This window comes from Carcharodon carcharias, chromosome 20 (assembly GCF_017639515.1).
Source record: "Carcharodon carcharias isolate sCarCar2 chromosome 20, sCarCar2.pri, whole genome shotgun sequence".
Taxonomy (NCBI): Eukaryota; Metazoa; Chordata; class Chondrichthyes; order Lamniformes; family Lamnidae; genus Carcharodon; species Carcharodon carcharias.
Genome location: NC_054486.1, coordinates 97,635,422 through 97,652,759, shown reverse-complemented (window position 1 = coordinate 97,652,759; position 17,338 = coordinate 97,635,422). Strand labels below are relative to the sequence as shown.

Here is a 17,338-nt window from a genome sequence, read left to right as displayed (position 1 = left end):
TGTGTGGGATTTAATTGAATTAAAGGCAGTTGGTCTTTGATATATTAGAAGATAAATTAATAAGTCGGTAGACATAGGTGTAAAGGGAACATTTGCATTTTTAAATAAACCAGATTAGATTGTTTTCAAAGGAGGGGTGAAATATGTCACCTAGCCAGGTTCAGAAACCTTGCTCATTTTTCCCAACGAGTACTGGTAAAATTAGTACTATCGGAGATTTTTATTATCAGAGAGAGGTAAAGTCCAAAGATATAGTGAAACAATGGGAATTTGCATTCAAAGGGGAAAATATGTATATAGGAGGAAAGGCTATGTGTACAGGGAGGCATTCTAAGATCTAAGAAGTTAGAGATAGTATTAGATGCAAGGAAGAGGCATACAAATTGGCCAGAAAAAAACAACAGACCTGAGGATTGGGAGCAGTTTAGAATTTAGCAAAGGAGGACCAAGGGATTGATTAAGAAGGGAAAATAGAGTACGGGAGTAAGCTTGCGGGCAACATAAAAACTGACTGTAAAAGTTTCTATAGGTATGTGAAGAGAAAAAGATTGGTGAAGACAAATATAGGTCCCTTACAGTCAGAAACAGGGGAATTTATAATGGGGAAGAAAGAAATGGCTGTCCAACTAGATACATACTTTGGTTCTGTCTTCACAAAGGAGGACACTAATAACATACCAGAAATGTTGGGGGACAGAGGGTTTAGTGAGAGGGAGGAATTGAAAGAAATCAGTATTAGTAAGGAAACGGTATTGGGGAAATTGATGGGATTGAAGGCCGATAAATCCCCAGGTCCTGATAATCTACATTCCAGGGTATTGAAGGAAGTGGCCCTAGAAATAGTGGATGCATTGGTGGTCACCTTCTGAGATTCTATAGACTCTGGAACAGTTCCTACAGACTGGCGGGTAGCTAATGTAACCCCACTATTTAAAAAGGCAGGTAGAGAGAAAACAGGGAATTATAGACCAGTCAGCCTGATATCGATAGTGGGGAAAATTCTAGAGTCCATTATAAAAAATTTAATAGCTGAGCAAGTGGAAAACAGTGGCAGAATCAGACAGAGTCAGCATGGATTTACGAATTGGAAATCATGTTTGACAAATCTACTGGAATTTTGAGGATGTAACTAGTAGAGTTGATGAGGGGAGCCAGTGGATGTGGTTGATTTGGACTTTCAGAAGGCTTTTGACAAAGTCCCAGATAAGAGATTGGCATGTAAAATTAAAGTGCATAGGATTGGGGGTAATTTATTGAGATGGATAGAAAACTGGTTGGCAGACAGGAAACAAAGAGTAGGAATAAACAGGTCTTTTTCTGAATGACAGACAGTGACTAGTGGGGTCCGCAGGGATTGGTGCTGGGACCCCAGCTATTCATAATATATATTAATGATTTAGATGGGGGAAGTAAATGTAATATCTTTAAATTTGCAGATGACACAAAGCTGGGTGGGAGGGTGAGCTGTGAGGAGGATGCAGAAATGCTTCAGTGTGATTTAGATAAGCTGAGTGAGTGGGCAAATGCATGGCAGATGAAATAATGTGGATAAATGTGAGGTTATAAATTTTGATAGCAAAAACAGGAAGGCTGAATAGCTATAAATTAAGAGAGGGGAATGTGCAATGAAACCTGGGTGTCCTTGTACAAAGAGTTACAGGAACAGGATTGTCTTGCTGCAATTGTACAGGGCCTTGGTGAGACCACACCTGGAATACTGTGTGCAGTTTTGGTCTCCTTATCTGAGGAAGGATGTACTTGCTATAGAGGGAGTGCAGCGAAGGTTTACCTGACTGATTCCTGGGATGGCGGGACAGACATGAGGAGAGATTGATTCGATTAGGATTATATTCACTGGAGTTCAGAAGAATGAGGTGGGGGGGATCTCATAGAAACCTATAAAATTCTAACGGGACTAGACAGGGTAGATGCAGGAATGATGTTCCCGATGGTGGGGGAGTCTAGAACCAGGGGTCACAGTCTGAGGATATGGGGTAGACCATTTAGGACTGAGATGAGGAGAAATTTCTTCACCCAGAGAGTGGTGAGCCTGTGGAATTCGTTACCACAGGAAGTAGTTGAGACCAAAACATTGTATGCTTTCAAGAAGGAGTTAGATATAGCTCTTGGAGCAAAAGGGATCAAAGGGTACGGAGAGAAAGTGGGAGCAGGCTACTGAGTTTGATGATCAGCCATGATCATAATGAATGGAGGAGCGGGCTCGAAGGGCTGAATGGCCTACTCCTGCTCCTAGTTTCTATGCTTCTAAGTGTGAAACACCTTCAGCATCTAAGCCTTAAGCTGCTGTTTACAATGAACTGAAGTTAAGAAAACTCCACTTCGAATTGCATTATTCAGGGCATCATGTTTCTTTGCCTGGGCCTTTTAAAATCTATGCATCTTACTGTTGCCTTAACAAAAGTGTAACTGGGAGTTAGATTAATTAGGGGATTTAGAAGTTATCATAGTAGTAATATGTAGATCTATGTATTTAAAATAATTTTTTCTAAAGGTTTAATTTAATTTTGTAAGAAACTTACAAGACTTGGTGGTCTTATTACTACTGAATTCAAGGCATGCATCTCGAAATTTATAAAAATTGCAAAACAAGTTGTGGCAGTTGTTTCAAGTTTCCCTCTGGGATTTCAGCAGCTCAGCATTTACCGTCGGCTGTACCATTAACAGTCACATATATTCCAAAGCCACTATGAACACATTAACCAATAAACACGCATTACCTTATAGTGCATCCGGAGTCCAATGATTTGTGCCAAGAATGAACGAGTAAAACGTGCACAAACCAGCTGTTTGTAAGCTCCACCTAGAGCAGATTCATATAAGCACTTGCCAACTACTTTGCCTGCAAACTCATACAACTTTAGTCGGAGATGAGGTGATCGTTCTGGGTTTGGGTGCACCTGAATAGCCAAAGAAAATAATTCCCTCCGTCATTAAGAAAATATATTTTTGTACAAAACTAAAGATAGTCACCAGTAACATAGAACATATGTAGGCTCACAAGTTGGCACTTGCTACCCGCAGCAAACAGAAAATAACAAGCTTGCATTTATATAGTACCTTTCACAACCTCAGGCTTTCTGAAAGTGCTTCACAGGAAATGAAGTATTTTTTCAGGTTAATCACTGCTGTAGTGTGTGTCATGAAAATGTGCTTAATGTCACAATGATTTTTAATCCACCAGCAAGAAATCTGAATTGAACTTTTAAAAACAGGGGTTTTTTAAACAGAGACTAATGGTAACTTGAGCCCACAGCTAAAGATGGCTACCCCAATTTGCATCACTGTGCATTCCACATTCCAATCCACAGGGATGGAGACAGAATGTCTGCAAAGATCCATCAAGGACAATTACTTGGGGAATGAGTGAACCACGTCTGTCCCCATTAGCAAGACACCAAGGTAATCACCTGAGGTATTTAACTGTTGGGAAATGAACCGATAAGCCTGATCGCTTGGACAATAGGACCCTAGCTGTCAGGGTTTCCCCAGACACGAACTCATTGAACTATAAGGGAATACCCTGAACCCATCATTTTAACAATGGAGCCATCACTGTGAGAGGGCAGTTCCCAGACACACATTGATTAAAGTAGCAAGCGGGAATGCACTAGTGACAACCACGTTTGAATCACTGGGTGGTCATGTGACATGCCCACTCTGCATGTGTTTTAAGCTTCTGCTTTCTCTGTAGTAAGAGAACAAGCAACTGAGACGTTGATGAAAAGATCCGAGTGGTTCTCTCCTTCCGCTCTTTCCAGCCCACCTTGCAAGCTTCAAACCCTGCTTTCTGACTGTGACCACCCAGGGATGCCCCTGCTGCAGACAGAAACTTCGTAAAAGAGTTCAAACCAGCACTACCATCTCCAGGAGAAAAGCCAATTCAGCTGTCTACATCTTTAAATTGGAAGCATTGGAACCATCAAAAGAAAGTTACAGGTCACAATTCAGCCTGAAGTCAGCCGAGTCGCCAAACTACAGACTGTATGTTCCTTTTATTTTTACGGACTCTAATTTGACCAATTTATGCTTCCCCAGTCTGTAATCATAATGTGTGTGTTATGTAAAGTGGTGCAAGTGTAACAGAACTTAATTTATTATTTTACTCAGATCAGCCTAAGTATAATTAAGCTAACCTCTTTCTTTGTTAAACTCAATAAAATCTGTCCAACTGGTTCTTCTATGATCCTGGCATGCACCAAATTGGCAAGTAAATCCTCTTAAAAACACAAACCTGTTGCAGTCAAAAAAAGGAGAGGGTAAAGAGAGGGGGCATTCGACTCTCCCCTCATAACATAGGAAAATATGGCAACTAGCTTGCATACAGACAGCACATAGAAGATGACCAGATAAGCTGTTCTATGATGTTAGTTGAAGGATAAATATTAACTAGGTCAACTGAGGAGCTCCCCAGCTCTTCAAATAGTGCCATGAGATCTTTTATATCCACCTGAGAGGGAAGATGGTGCTTGTATTTACCACCTCTTCTGGAAGACAAGGCCTGAAAAAATGCAGGGCTGCCTCAGTACTTCACTGAAGTTCTGACTAGATTACGCGCATAAATGCTGGAATGGCACTTGAATTCATAACCTTCTGACTCAGGGGCAGAGAGCTACTACTGAGCCCTGGCTTACATTTGCATTTCTCCACACAAGGACATCTCAGTCATATCAATTTATCATAACAATGAGACAACTAACCAGATAAGTAACCTCTCTCAGTTCTAAAGTGCACACACACACAAAAAAAAAATCAGATAAATATTACTAAATTGGCAGCCTTTGAATAAGGGAATCGCTTTAAGCTCATTTCATGTTGGGCTTCTACAGCCAGGAAAGAGAGGCTTTCCCAACAGTACAGGAGCCAGTGTTCGAAGGACAAAATCCTAACTCAATGCATTATCCAATCAGTTCCCCCCTCTTCCCTACTTGTCACATTTAAAATATCATTTTTTCCAGAGAGAAATAATATTTTCTAGGGGCCTAATAAACAATAATTTATTACAAGCTGAAATTAAACCTAACTTTGTAGAACTTTAAGTGAAATGTATACTCACCAGCCCCTGGTTATTGTCACTGAAATGCATGAACAGACCAATGCTTTTGTCAAAGAGTGCTTTACTGGTCAATTCAAACCATTCCCTGCGTGGGCCACCCCAATCCAATGCTGAAACAACACATGAATGCATCCTTAGATTTTTCCAGCATCACGTCAGGAAAGTAAGTTTACGTTCTTTTGATTAGAATATTGACAATTCTTCAAGGTAACTTTGGTACTGATATTGGGAAATTGTGATTAATGCACAAATAGAGTAGGAACTATTAAATCATTTTAAGAATTAATTACTGCAATGGGGCTACTTTAGGGCAGTTTGGGATGGGTGAATTAAGATGACCTGATTGTAGTTGCAATTAACTTGTGATCTTGCAGCAAAATGCTTTGGATAACTGATAACAGCAACATGGCATTTCAGGAGGCAACAAGAGCAGTGGACGGAGGAACGTGAAGAGGATCTGAAACAGAACTGGGTGGAATTTAGATTGGAATAAGTCAGAAGTGAAGTCAGTTGCTGAGGAAAAAGATGTGACTGTGCAAGCAAGTTTTGGCAGATACACAATTGAACAATCCACTCTATCAGACCTTTCCCTTTGTTCTTTTCCCATCCTCCCCCATTTGACCTACTTGAAACCTATTACATTTCTAACTTTTCCCAATTCTATTGAAAGGTCATTGATCTGAAACGTTAACACTATTTCTCTCTCCACAGATGCTGCCGGACCTGTTGTGTAGTTCCAGCATTTTCTGTTTTTATTTCAGATTTCCAGCATTTGCACTAATTTGCTTATGTGCAGGAATAATAATGAGTCAACTGGGCTATTCTTTTGCAATTTATAGCAGATATTTATATAGCAGCAAATGTGCTGATCCAGAAGCAGGTTGCCTCAAGGTTCTCAACCAAGTCACAGAAAAGGGAAGAGAACACACACATTTCCACCAACAGAGCACAGCTGACATTTCATTGTCATACTATTCTTCTTACTGTTTCTTACTACAACACTGTTAATTTGTGCTGTTTGGTGATAAATAAGAATATAGGTGCATGCTGTGGGTTAAATCCTGAGGGAGGCGACTAACAAAAGCAAAACTCTCAAGGGTCTGTGAAATCCCACACTATCCAAAGGAAACTTAGTGTCTCAGTCACATTAATTTATCATCACAGCCTACATTTGTCAACCTTGACCAATTAGATTTTATAACAAGTGGGGTTTGTTCCATTAAAGCACACACCACTTTTGCAAAATTTTGGTGACTCTAGTACTGACCTTCTTCATCCTGAAAGATCACCTCAAAATTCTTGGTCCAATCAGAGACTGAGAAGTTTCGTGTGGCCTTCAGGGACTAGTGGAATGCAGGAATTTAAAACAGAAATTGAAAACAAACTAAGTTACAATTAGAATTCCTGTCAAATTATATCATTTCTAAGTTACACATTAGACTGGATTGCTCAAATTATAATGCTCTGTCAGATGAATGCCTAAACTTATGCACTAATGGAACACTCCTATGTTAGGCAAAAAACAAAAAATTAATGGACTATGTTATGGGGAAATTATGGGCAGTAGAGTTCTAGTAATAGCCTACTCCAATAACCCAGACAGCACATTAAACTCACCGACTCAAGGAAACTGTGGCGGCTGACTTTTAGTACAATCTTTGTATGTGATCGTTTCATGTGCATCTGACGAAGTTCCCGCTGAAAGAAATTCACTTTGTCTTGGAAAGTTTCAGAACCTCCTGGGAGAGAGAAGAATGAAAATGCTTTAGTATAATAAGAACATAAGAAACGAGGCAAATAGCCCCTTGAGTATACTCTGCCATTTAGTACAATCAGCTAATCTTCTGCCTCAGCTCCACTTTCCCACAAACATCTCCCATACCACTTGATTCCCTGAGACATCAAACATCTGCCTTGCTCAGCCTTAAACATAATCAATGATGGAGTGTCCATAATGCTGCAGGTAGAGAATTCCCAAGATTCATAATCCTCTATGTGAAGAAGTTCCTGCAAGTCCTAAATGATCGTTCTCCTTATCCTGAGACTGTGCCTGTGTGTTCTAGATTCCCCAGTCAGGGGAAACAACCTCTCAATGCCCACCCATTAAACCCCTTCAGAATCTTGCATATTTCAATGAGATCAGCTGTCATTCTTCTAAACTCCAGACAGCATTATTCTAATTTACTCAGTCTTGCATCATAGGACAACCATCTGATCCCAGGAACCAATCCAGTGAACCTTTGCTGTACCACCTCCAGTGTAAGTAATCCTTCCTTAAACATAAATTGTGCACAGGAGTGGTCTCAACAAAGTCTTGTACATTTCTAACAAGACATCCTTATTGTTGTACTCCAATTCCCTTGCAATAAAGGCCAACATGCCATTTGCTTTCCTAATTGCTTGCAGTACCTGCATGCTTATTTTCTGTCTTCATTGTACTAGTACACCCAAGTCTCTCTGAACATCAACATTTCAAAGTTTCAGGCCTTATAAAAATACTCAGCTTTTCTAATTTGACTGCCAAAGTGTATAACCTCACACTTGCCCACATTATACTCCATCTGCCATCTTGTTGCTCACTCAACCTGTCTATATCTCTTTGTAGCCTCTTTGTGTGTTCCTCACCTAGTTTTGCAACATCAGAAAGCTTACATACATTAATCACAATGTCTTTGTCTTAAGTCATTAATATAGATTGTAAATAGCTGAAGCCCCAGAACTGATCCTTGTGGCTAGTTGCAGTCCACTAGTTATAGCCTGCCAACTGGAAAATGTCTGTTTATCCCTAATCTACACTTCTTGCGCATTAATCTCAATCCATGTTAATATTTTACCCCCAGTACCATGAACCCTCATCTTCTGTATTAACCTTTTGCGTGTACCTCATCAAATGCTGTTTGGAAAACCAAATAGACTAGATCTACTTTATCTATCTTATTAGTTACATCCTCAAAAAACTCAAATAAATTTGTCAAAAGGATTTATTTCACAAACCCATGTTGACTTATCAGACAATGATTTTGTAAGTGATTTGTTGAGGGTTTCTTAATAGATTTCAACATTTCCCATTGATTGATTTTAGGCTAACTGGCCTGAAGTCTTCTTTCTCCCTCCTTTCTTAAATAGTGGCGTTACATTTGCTAACTTCCAATCTGCTAAAGGCTGTTCTAGTCTAGGGTATTTTAGAAAATAACTATTATAAATCGTAATATCATCTGTACAGGGGAAGGAAGAAATACAGTAACAATCCATGCGATCAGATTTGTCCTTAGAGTGGGCTAAGCTGAACAATCACAGAACAAAGCCACGAATAAAATGTCATTATCCCAAGTGGAATATATAACATTTATCAAAGTTCTTTAAACAGGCAGTTGAGCCTCAGTTTAATACTCCATCCAAAGCACATCACTTTGACAATGCAAAGTGTCCCTTTATGTTGCCTAAAGTACCAGTTTTGATTATATGTTCAACTCCTACAGTTGGAACAATTTAAAATGACAGAATACACGGTAGACAATAATTTCCAATTGCCAATTCACAATGTGTGACACAAACATGTAAATGATCATGGTTGCTGACTGTGTAAAAACCTTAAGGGCAGGGTTTTACGTTCTGTGGGCGAGTGCGTGCCCAACCTGATTGAGTGTAAAATCATGCACGATGATGTCAAGCAAGTGCCCTGACATCATCGCGCACTCTCAGGAAACTTCGGTCAGCAGGTGCACGCGAGAGTCAGCAGTGGGCCCGCTGACAATTAAAAGGCCTATTAAGACCCATTATCAATTAAGTTTAACCTATTTTTCACTGCCTGTTCAATGGTTCGGTTGGCGGGCGGGCAAAGGAGGCCTTTGCATTTTTTAGGAAATCTCATCTTGCACGCGCCTACTGACCAAGTATTGTGAGAGTGCGCAATGACATTGGGATGCTCATGGACTGAAGTTTCCAACAGTAATTTTTTTTAAAAAAAATAAAAATTTTTAAACATCATTTTTAATATGTTCCTGCTCATGTGACTGAGTCACGTGTGGGGACATGTTTTTTCTCATTTTTAAAATCTTTATTTTTGAATCCACAATTCTTCAGCTCCCTGAGTTGGCTCTGTGCCTTCACGGAGCTTTCAGTGCACGCTCCTCCCGCGCAGGCGCAGATTTTAGTGCTCATGCTCCCCCCGCCCCCACCCAACCCGCAGCGCTGAGCTCCTCAGCGCGCCTTTCAAGCTGGGTGGCCAACGTTAATTGGCCGGCCAACGTGAGATCGCGGTCGGGGCCAATCGCGGGCGGTGGACCATTTCCCAGCCGCTCCTGGGCCTGCCCGCCTGCCTGGTAAATGGAAAATCCTACCCTAAATGTCTGAAGCAACTCTGCACAGATATTTGATACTAAGTATATTCATACAGGAGGGCGAGAATGAACTGCAGTGGCAGAAGACAGCTGAACACAAGGGATCACAAGAAGTAAATGTAGACTGGTCTCAATAAAACCAACTTTTTTTTTTAAAAACCTAAATTACAAATTTTCCTTTCCTTAACTAGGTTTCTCATGCCCATTTATATGCAGTTGTCCTGAGGCAATGGGACAGCAGTAACTTGATCCAGCCACATGAAAATATGATCAAATGATTCAAAATAACTTAGCTGCCAAACTTTCTTGCCTTTTGCACCCGTAAGTGCCTAGCCACCACTTGGCAGCTTCTCAAAACTCCTTTTCTGCCTGACCTGAAGACATGGGCAATTTGCCGGATGGGAAATCAGGGGAGAGAATTCTTATCCAAGCAGTACTTGGCACAGTTCTGATGCTCTTTAGCTGTCCAGTTCAATTTTTCCTTAAGCTAGCAGCAATGTGTTCTTTCTCTCTCTCACGCACAGCACCTACACAACAGAGAAGTACAGGAGTTGAAGACTTCAATTATTACCAATGTTCTTATGTAAGAAACGGATAAACGTTGCTGCCATGATGTTTCTTTCTTTGCAGCTGAGTTCCACAGGAGGTTGTATCCCATCATCCACCACTAGAGTCAAGAACTTATGCACTGGATCTGGACCATGGTAGTAAAACTGAGAAGATAAAAGTCACCATTTTAGATTTGTCCATCAATTTTCCCTCTTCAATTCTTCTGCATTCTGTTGAAACTATTGACTCCTGAGATTCTACTCAGGTCCTGTTAATCTGCTAGTATTCTATCTAAGTAACCAATGTTCATTAGTATGCCTGGGCAGTAGCAGACTATTCATGTTGGAGTGGAGGGTGGGGAGAAACTGAATTTGACCCTGTCTTCACTGGGCGCCTACATACTGTAGCCAGCCAACAAAAGTGCAATGGACTGCAAGGAAGGCTGGTAACACCAGTTAATTCTTCCCATAGATCTGTGGTAGAGTAGAACTTTATTGTAGAACTTTCCTGCTACCTGAACTGAGATTAGTTAACTAATCAGCAATTAAACATTGGATAAATATGGTCAAAACAAATACATAGCATGCCACCTCATCCCCACCGTAGTGTGACATAATTAAACACCAACTGAGAATTGCCACCCATGCCCCCTCCCACCCCATCCCCAAAAAAACCCATCATTTTCAGTGTGGACTCCAGACCCACCTTTGTTCCCGGACATACTCTGAAAGTAAAAAGTCTCCAAGGGATGATTTTCAGGTAAAACTCCTTCACTGAGAATTGCTGGAAAACAAATATTCTGTTTATTGTTCCATTTACACCAACTGCCAAGTACATTGCTATGAATTGCTTAGGGTTTGTATTTTATGCATGTTCCAGCGGTGGGTAAGAAATGAGAGAGTTACAAAAAGCTCCCAAATAATGACTTTCTGTATGGCAATGCTAGGCTCAGTGAAGTGTACAGGAGACAGAGAGAAGAGGCTATGAAATAACAGGCTGCAGCAACCCTTGGTTAAAGGAACTGAGAGAAAAGGAAAATCAAATGGCCAGGATATTAGCTCCTAACTGTTAGGCATCACCCTCATGGAGGCATGCACCTATGGGCATGAGGTGAAGACAAGTTCAGATTCAGTCACAACGGCCTCAACAGCCAGACAGCTTCTTGATTCTGACTATAAATTGCCAGTTGGATAAGTTTCCAGAGAGCAGATAGCAGCTAAATAACCATAGTCTAACAAAGGACTTAATGTTTTCAAGACAAGGGGGGAAAAGACAAAATTGGCAATAATTTATAAAAAAAGATGCTCGCTAGCTTTTCAGATGGGGAAAATTGTGCCTTACCTGAAGATGAAGGAGACTAGAACTAAAGGAGATTAGAGATTAGAGGACATAGTTTAAGATGGAGATGAGGATAATTTTTTCTCCCAAGGTCATTAGTCTATGAATTCTCTTCCCCAGAATGAGGTTGGTTCATTGAATTTACTCAAGGCTGAGTTAAACAAATTTTTGATCGACAAAGGAGTCAAACGTTCTGGGGGACTGACAGGAAAGTGAAGTGAGACCACAACCAGATCAGCCATGATCATATCGATGGTGGAGAAATCTTGAAGGGCCGAATAGCCTACTCCTGCTCTCAAGTCCTATGTTCCCATGAGACGGCTCTAAAATGTACATAGTTTCCTTTGAACAAATTACAAAGATGATAACCTGGTCTTCCTTACACCAAAAGAACATAACCTGTCTGATGAATTCTAGGAAAGCAACGTGCACATGAAAATGTTTTCATAACATTGAATATAGGCAGGTCCAAATGTGTTCTCCTCGTCTCTAGGGGAAACAATCAGCCATTCTAGTTGACTGCACTTTGAAATGGGAGTGTTGGGAATCCTAGCTCAGGAGGACATTGATCACAGTACACTATCATTTTCAGTGGCACTGCATTAAAGATAGCCTTCAAGGGTGATCACCAGCCAGTGTGAGCTAATTGGCCATGTCTAGCAATACATAACCAAGACTTGATACACCTAATTGACAATGGCTTTGTAGAATTGTCTTCACATAGTTCTGGTCAGCAGATGGGGATGATGTTATGAATGGTACAGGCAGTAGCAATTAAACCAAGGGTCAAGTGCTGGACTGCTCCATTATTTGTCTGCAGACACATACCGGCAACTTGGGTTTCCTTTTCTTTCGCCTCCATTCATATTTCTTAATTTCATAACCCTTCAGAATTGTTAAAGACTAATAATGATTTTCAAGGCTCTCTAAAGGCTTGTAGAGTTTTGTCTCTCCACTTTAAATGTCGCCACATCTTTAAAATTGCACGAACACTATTTTCCACACTCAAAACTTACACGTGTTATGGTCTGCACCTGAATGAACTCGCCTCAGAATCGAGTGCAGTTTCACTTGAGTCTACATAAAACCCAGCAGTAGCCAATTATTCACCACGCTTTTATATCACGATTTTGCTTATTTGGTCCAGATGAGATTTTCAGACATGGTTGTACTTTGACATTGCAATGCGATTAAAGTCAGTTCATAGACTATGAATCTTGAGGAATGCCCAAATTATTTAATTTTGATACGTTACAATAGTGACACTTCAAAAGTACTTCATTGGCTGTAAAGCGTTTTGGAACACGCTGAAGTTGTGACAGGCGCAATATAAATGCAAGTCCTTCTTTCCTTCTCTTACTTTCTTACAACTTAAACATCCAACTGTTTAAATGGAAACTAGGCAGTATGCAAGACTGTGCTCTGCCTGACTAAACTGCTAGAGTACAGAGGTCAGTGCGTTCTCCCCAGTGTAACAATCCATTTGCTTTTGGGCAAAAGCCTATATTTTATATTGGGGTGATGGTCGTTGCAAGAACTAGGGGAGGAATTTCCATTCCAGAGACTAAGTGCGACAGATTTCGTGGTATTTCCCACTGGGCAATGGGGTGAGAAATCGCACCCGATTTCACGCTAGGACCCTCTAATTACGTGTCGGCAAATAGCTCTCCAACTCACATGGTGGGGTGGCCTGCCGTTACCTATTGGGGTCAAAGGTCCAGGCACCATATTTAAACATCACCTGAACACACATTACACTCAGCAGGCCAGTTGTGTGCAGGAAACTTCTTGATATGACTCCACCGAAGCAAAAATGCTGCTCCCAGGTTCAGCAATGACTCCTTTGAAGCTCTCATTCATGGGGTCTGCCAGCACTGGGATATCCTCTACCTGAGGGATGTCTCCAGCAGGCCCACCAGCCTCATCTCACCAGCCTGGGAGGCGGTTGCAAGGGAGGTCAGCTTGCTGGGCACCCGCCCAAGAAAGGCCATCCAGTGCAAGAGGAGGATGAATGATCTCATCCACTCCGCCAGGGTAAGTTCAGCTCACTCCAATCTAATTCTCATTGTGGCATCACACACTCAAAAGGTTACACTGCTCAGGGATCTCACACAATATTAGCAGTGGAGACATCAGCACCGATTGTCTCACGAGTACTTTAAAATCACCAGCATCTCATCTATCATGCTGCACAAATCCCATCTTCAGCCCTTACTGTGGAGGGCTCAGCACACAAAGCAGGCATGTATGCTTCCCATCTTCTCCATCTCTTCTCATCACATTCCATTTCATTTATCTGCACGCAGGCCAAGCTCAACCACAATCAGAGGGTGATATTCCAGACAGGAGGAGGGATGGCAGACATCCAGGAGCTGTCCCAGCTTGAGGAGAATGCCACTTAGCTGACAGGCAAAGACAAAGGTCGTTCCCGTGAGGAAGGCAAGATCAGCCTCTCCCAGCAAGCCAGTATGAGCCCTCCATGAGTTGATCACATCCTGACAATTACAGTGAGTGATATGCAATGTTGTATTCTGCCTGCTTATGACCTAAATCGATCTTCTCTCTCTTACAGGCAACAGCAGGCCCAGAGTTCCAGACCAACCATAAGCCCCAGACTACCTCAGCAAGGGATTCATCAGATGAAGAACTGTCAATGCATTCACCCGTACCCGCCACCAGCGCAAAGACACATACCCCGGTGAGTCATAAATCTAGATTAGGCTTGGGGGCACATTCTGGGGGGGCGCTTCACTGACATATCCCCGCACAGTCAGAGGCAGTGACTGCCAAGGTCTCTGTCACCTGAAGGACTGCTGGAGATCAAGCAGTCTGAGTCAGATGATGAACCTCTGCAAGTGGCCGTCTCCAACATGCCGAGATGAAACGACAGGCAGCGGAAAATCAGGAAGAGTTGTGAGAGGCAGTCAACAGGTTGCAGTAAAGGATGGAGGAGTCTGTCCATGTTCTGTCTGATGTCATGGCTTCGACATACAATCGGCTCAGGGCCTCCATGGGAAGGGTGGCAGCCATCTTGGAGACCTTGGTGAAGCATATCCTGTTGGATTTGCACTCGGACCTGCACTCCATTGCTAAAGGCACTGGTGGGATAAATCAGTGGCTAGGCAAGAGGGAGTGGGGCACCTTGACCTCCCTCCAGGAGCAACTTCTCAGGGAGTCAGGCAGGGGCCCTCGGGCACCTATAGGGAGGAGGACCAGCAGCTGGAGACACCAGGGCCATCCACCCAGGTGACTTGGAGTGCCCAACTGATCCCAATCCCCTCTGCCTGTGACCCCCACCACCTTCAACTCCACAGGCTGAAGAGGGTGCACCTGCCACATAGCAGGAGACCCAAAGCAGGTCAGGGCCCTCCAGCTCTCGGTGCTCTAGCGCTTGCCCTCCAAAATCACCAAAGGCAACAGGGCGTAGCAATCATCAGGCTGCCTCCACCTTTGCTGTGGACATCACGAATGCACCAAGACGTAGCAGTAGGGTTACAAAAATTACGAAACTGACATCACTTCTGGGTCACAGGGACTCAATACTGTATATATCATGCACCTTTGTAAATACATTTGCTGTTTATGAGAATGGTCCCATCTTTTGAACACGTTGTGTATATGCATCTGTGTGCCCTCTTATTGCAAGGGTGAGCCATGCTCCCACTGAGTGATTGCCTCCCTTTGTGAGCCTTACATTGACATGATGTGTAATTGATTCATGATAGTTCCTCAACCCTTGTGTTATATCAGAGAGATGCTTCAAACTCTTCACTGGAAGTGTTTGCAAAATGCGTTAGTAACCTCTACTCCTTACAAGAGGACATGGAGTTAGGTGTGCTCAATAACCTTGGAGGATTAGCTGTAATTGTTTATCAAAATGAGATGGCTATCTTTATTGGCAGTGCCAATGCACAAGACCTGCAGTCATGATGGTCTCCCCAACCATGCACATGTCTCAATGTCTGCCAGAAGTTTCTCATTAAGATGGTGAGGACTGCATCAAGTTCTTTGACATAGTGTTTACGCTGTTGTGTCAAATCTCACTTCCCAGAGTGCAAAGATACAGGGTTTGCTGCTGACCATTCCAAAGATTAGGGCCTGGTGAATCTTGAGAGTTGAAGGCGCAAGTCCGAATTCAGAACTTGCTCTCAATGCTAGTGGCTGTAATGGCCTTTCAGTGCACTGACACCAAAGGACAGAAAGAATGTGGCCATGTCTAATTTCCTGCACCTTACTCCTCTGGAATCTTGCAGCTATCGGTGTGGCACGGGCACATCTTCCATGTCGTGCTTCTTCAATAGCATCCTCACATGGAGCTGACCCTCATCTCCTAATTCAGCTTCCTGCCTTCCAGCTCTTCATTGTCCAAGGAACTCACTAGAGCGACGGAGATTGAGGGGCAACTTGATAGAAGTTTACAAAATTATGAGTGGCATGGACAGAGTAGATAGTCAGAAGCTTTTTCCCAGGGTGGAAGAGTCAATTACTAGGGGACATAGATTGAAGGTGAAAGGAGAAAACTATTGAGGAGATGTGCAGGGCAAGTTTTTTTACACAGAGGGTAGTGAGTGTCTGGAATTCGCTGCCAGAGGAGATGGTGGAAGCAGGTACAATAGTGGTGTTTAAGAGGCAGCGTGACAAATACGTGAATTGGATGGGAATAGAGGGATATGGATCCCAGAAGTGAAAAATGTTTTAGTTGACGGGCAATATGATCGGCGCAGACTTGGAGGGCCAGAGGGCCTGTTCCTGTGCTGTACTTTTCTTTGTTCTTTGAACTCTCAGCCTCCTTCACATCTCCCTCTGGCAAGGGAACCCCTTTTGAAGCACCAGGTTGCAAAGGGCGCAACACACCACGATCATGTGGGACACCCTCTGTGGAGAGTACTGCAGAGCCCTACCTGAGCAGGTCAAACATCAGAAGCACAACGTCAGGATGCCATTGCTCTGCTCGACGATTGATCGTGTCAAGCTATGCACCACGTTGTCTCTCTTCTCCAAGGCATTCTGAGGACGCACGAGTGTCATGAGTCATTATTTGAACAGGTACCCCTTATGCTCAAGCATCAAGCCTTGTAATTGCTGTACAAAGGTGCAAGATGATCGCGCACCAGTTGAACTTTTAGGGACTGGAATCCTGACCCGTTAATGAACATCAGGGGTTGCTGCCATGGAATTCTCAAAGTGATGTGCATGCAATCGATTGCACCTTGTACTCTAGGGAAGCCCGAGATAACTGCAAACCCTAGAAACTAGCAGCCTGGCTAGAACTTCACATAATAAGCTGCACTGTAGAGGGCATCTGTCACCTCCTTGAAATATTTGTGTGTTGAGGTCTGAGAGATGTCCCTGTGGATCCCTGGAACGATCCCCAGGCAAAAAAAAAATTGAGAGCGGCAGTGAGCTTCAGGGGATGTCCTCCGAGGGCATGGGGTGTTAGAAAGTCCTGCAGAATGTGGCATATATAATTCACTACATCTCTTGATTAGTGCAGACCGTGGGCTTCATTGTCTTTTGCTCATCGCCAGATAGGAAAGTCTTCTTCAATAGACCCTCGGTCATGCGAGTCGCCTCCATGGGATGGGCCTAACCTCCTCACCCTCTGGTTCTTGAGAAGGCTTCCCTGAACCATGGACATCAGGCCGGGCCTCCTCTCGAAGCTGCACTCGGTGCCGCTGGGCCCTCCTCCTCAATTGGATCACTGCCATCAAGAAGGTAGCATTGAGCACAGGCTCCATTATTCAATCCTCCTTCTTCCTGTGGACTGATAGATGCAACAAATTAATGAATACTGGGCAAACATAGCAGGCATCCCACTCGCAAACAGAAAGCCACTGTCATGCCCGAGAGCTGCGTCTGCACTTCTAGCTTTTTGCTGATACAGTCTTGTAGCTGAGATGTAAACTCACAGATCTAGGTGATCAAGATGCCAACCCCGATACTTGATGTCTCAATCACACAGGAGGTTGGAAGAAGTTTGATTCATGAAATATGCCACCTTATCAAAGGCACTCCTGCAATCTCAAGCCAGACAACC

General features: G+C 42.8%; 1 protein-coding gene across 4 annotated transcripts in view; it reads right to left on the bottom strand.

Annotated features, from left to right (window-relative positions):
• Nucleotides 1-17,338, bottom strand: part of arel1 (apoptosis resistant E3 ubiquitin protein ligase 1) — a 74,810-nt gene that overhangs the window by 15,486 nt on the left and 41,986 nt on the right. For all 4 annotated transcript variants that reach the window (XM_041214535.1, XM_041214534.1, XM_041214536.1 and 1 more), the window contains 6 exons: nt 10,669-10,746; nt 9,986-10,127; nt 6,692-6,813; nt 6,342-6,417; nt 5,075-5,184; nt 2,739-2,918 (listed from right to left, as the gene is read on the bottom strand). In XM_041214535.1, coding sequence (XP_041070469.1) covers nt 2,739-2,918; nt 5,075-5,184; nt 6,342-6,417; nt 6,692-6,813; nt 9,986-10,127; nt 10,669-10,746 — 708 coding nt within the window. The remainder of the gene's footprint in view (nt 1-2,738; nt 2,919-5,074; nt 5,185-6,341; nt 6,418-6,691; nt 6,814-9,985; nt 10,128-10,668; nt 10,747-17,338) is intronic.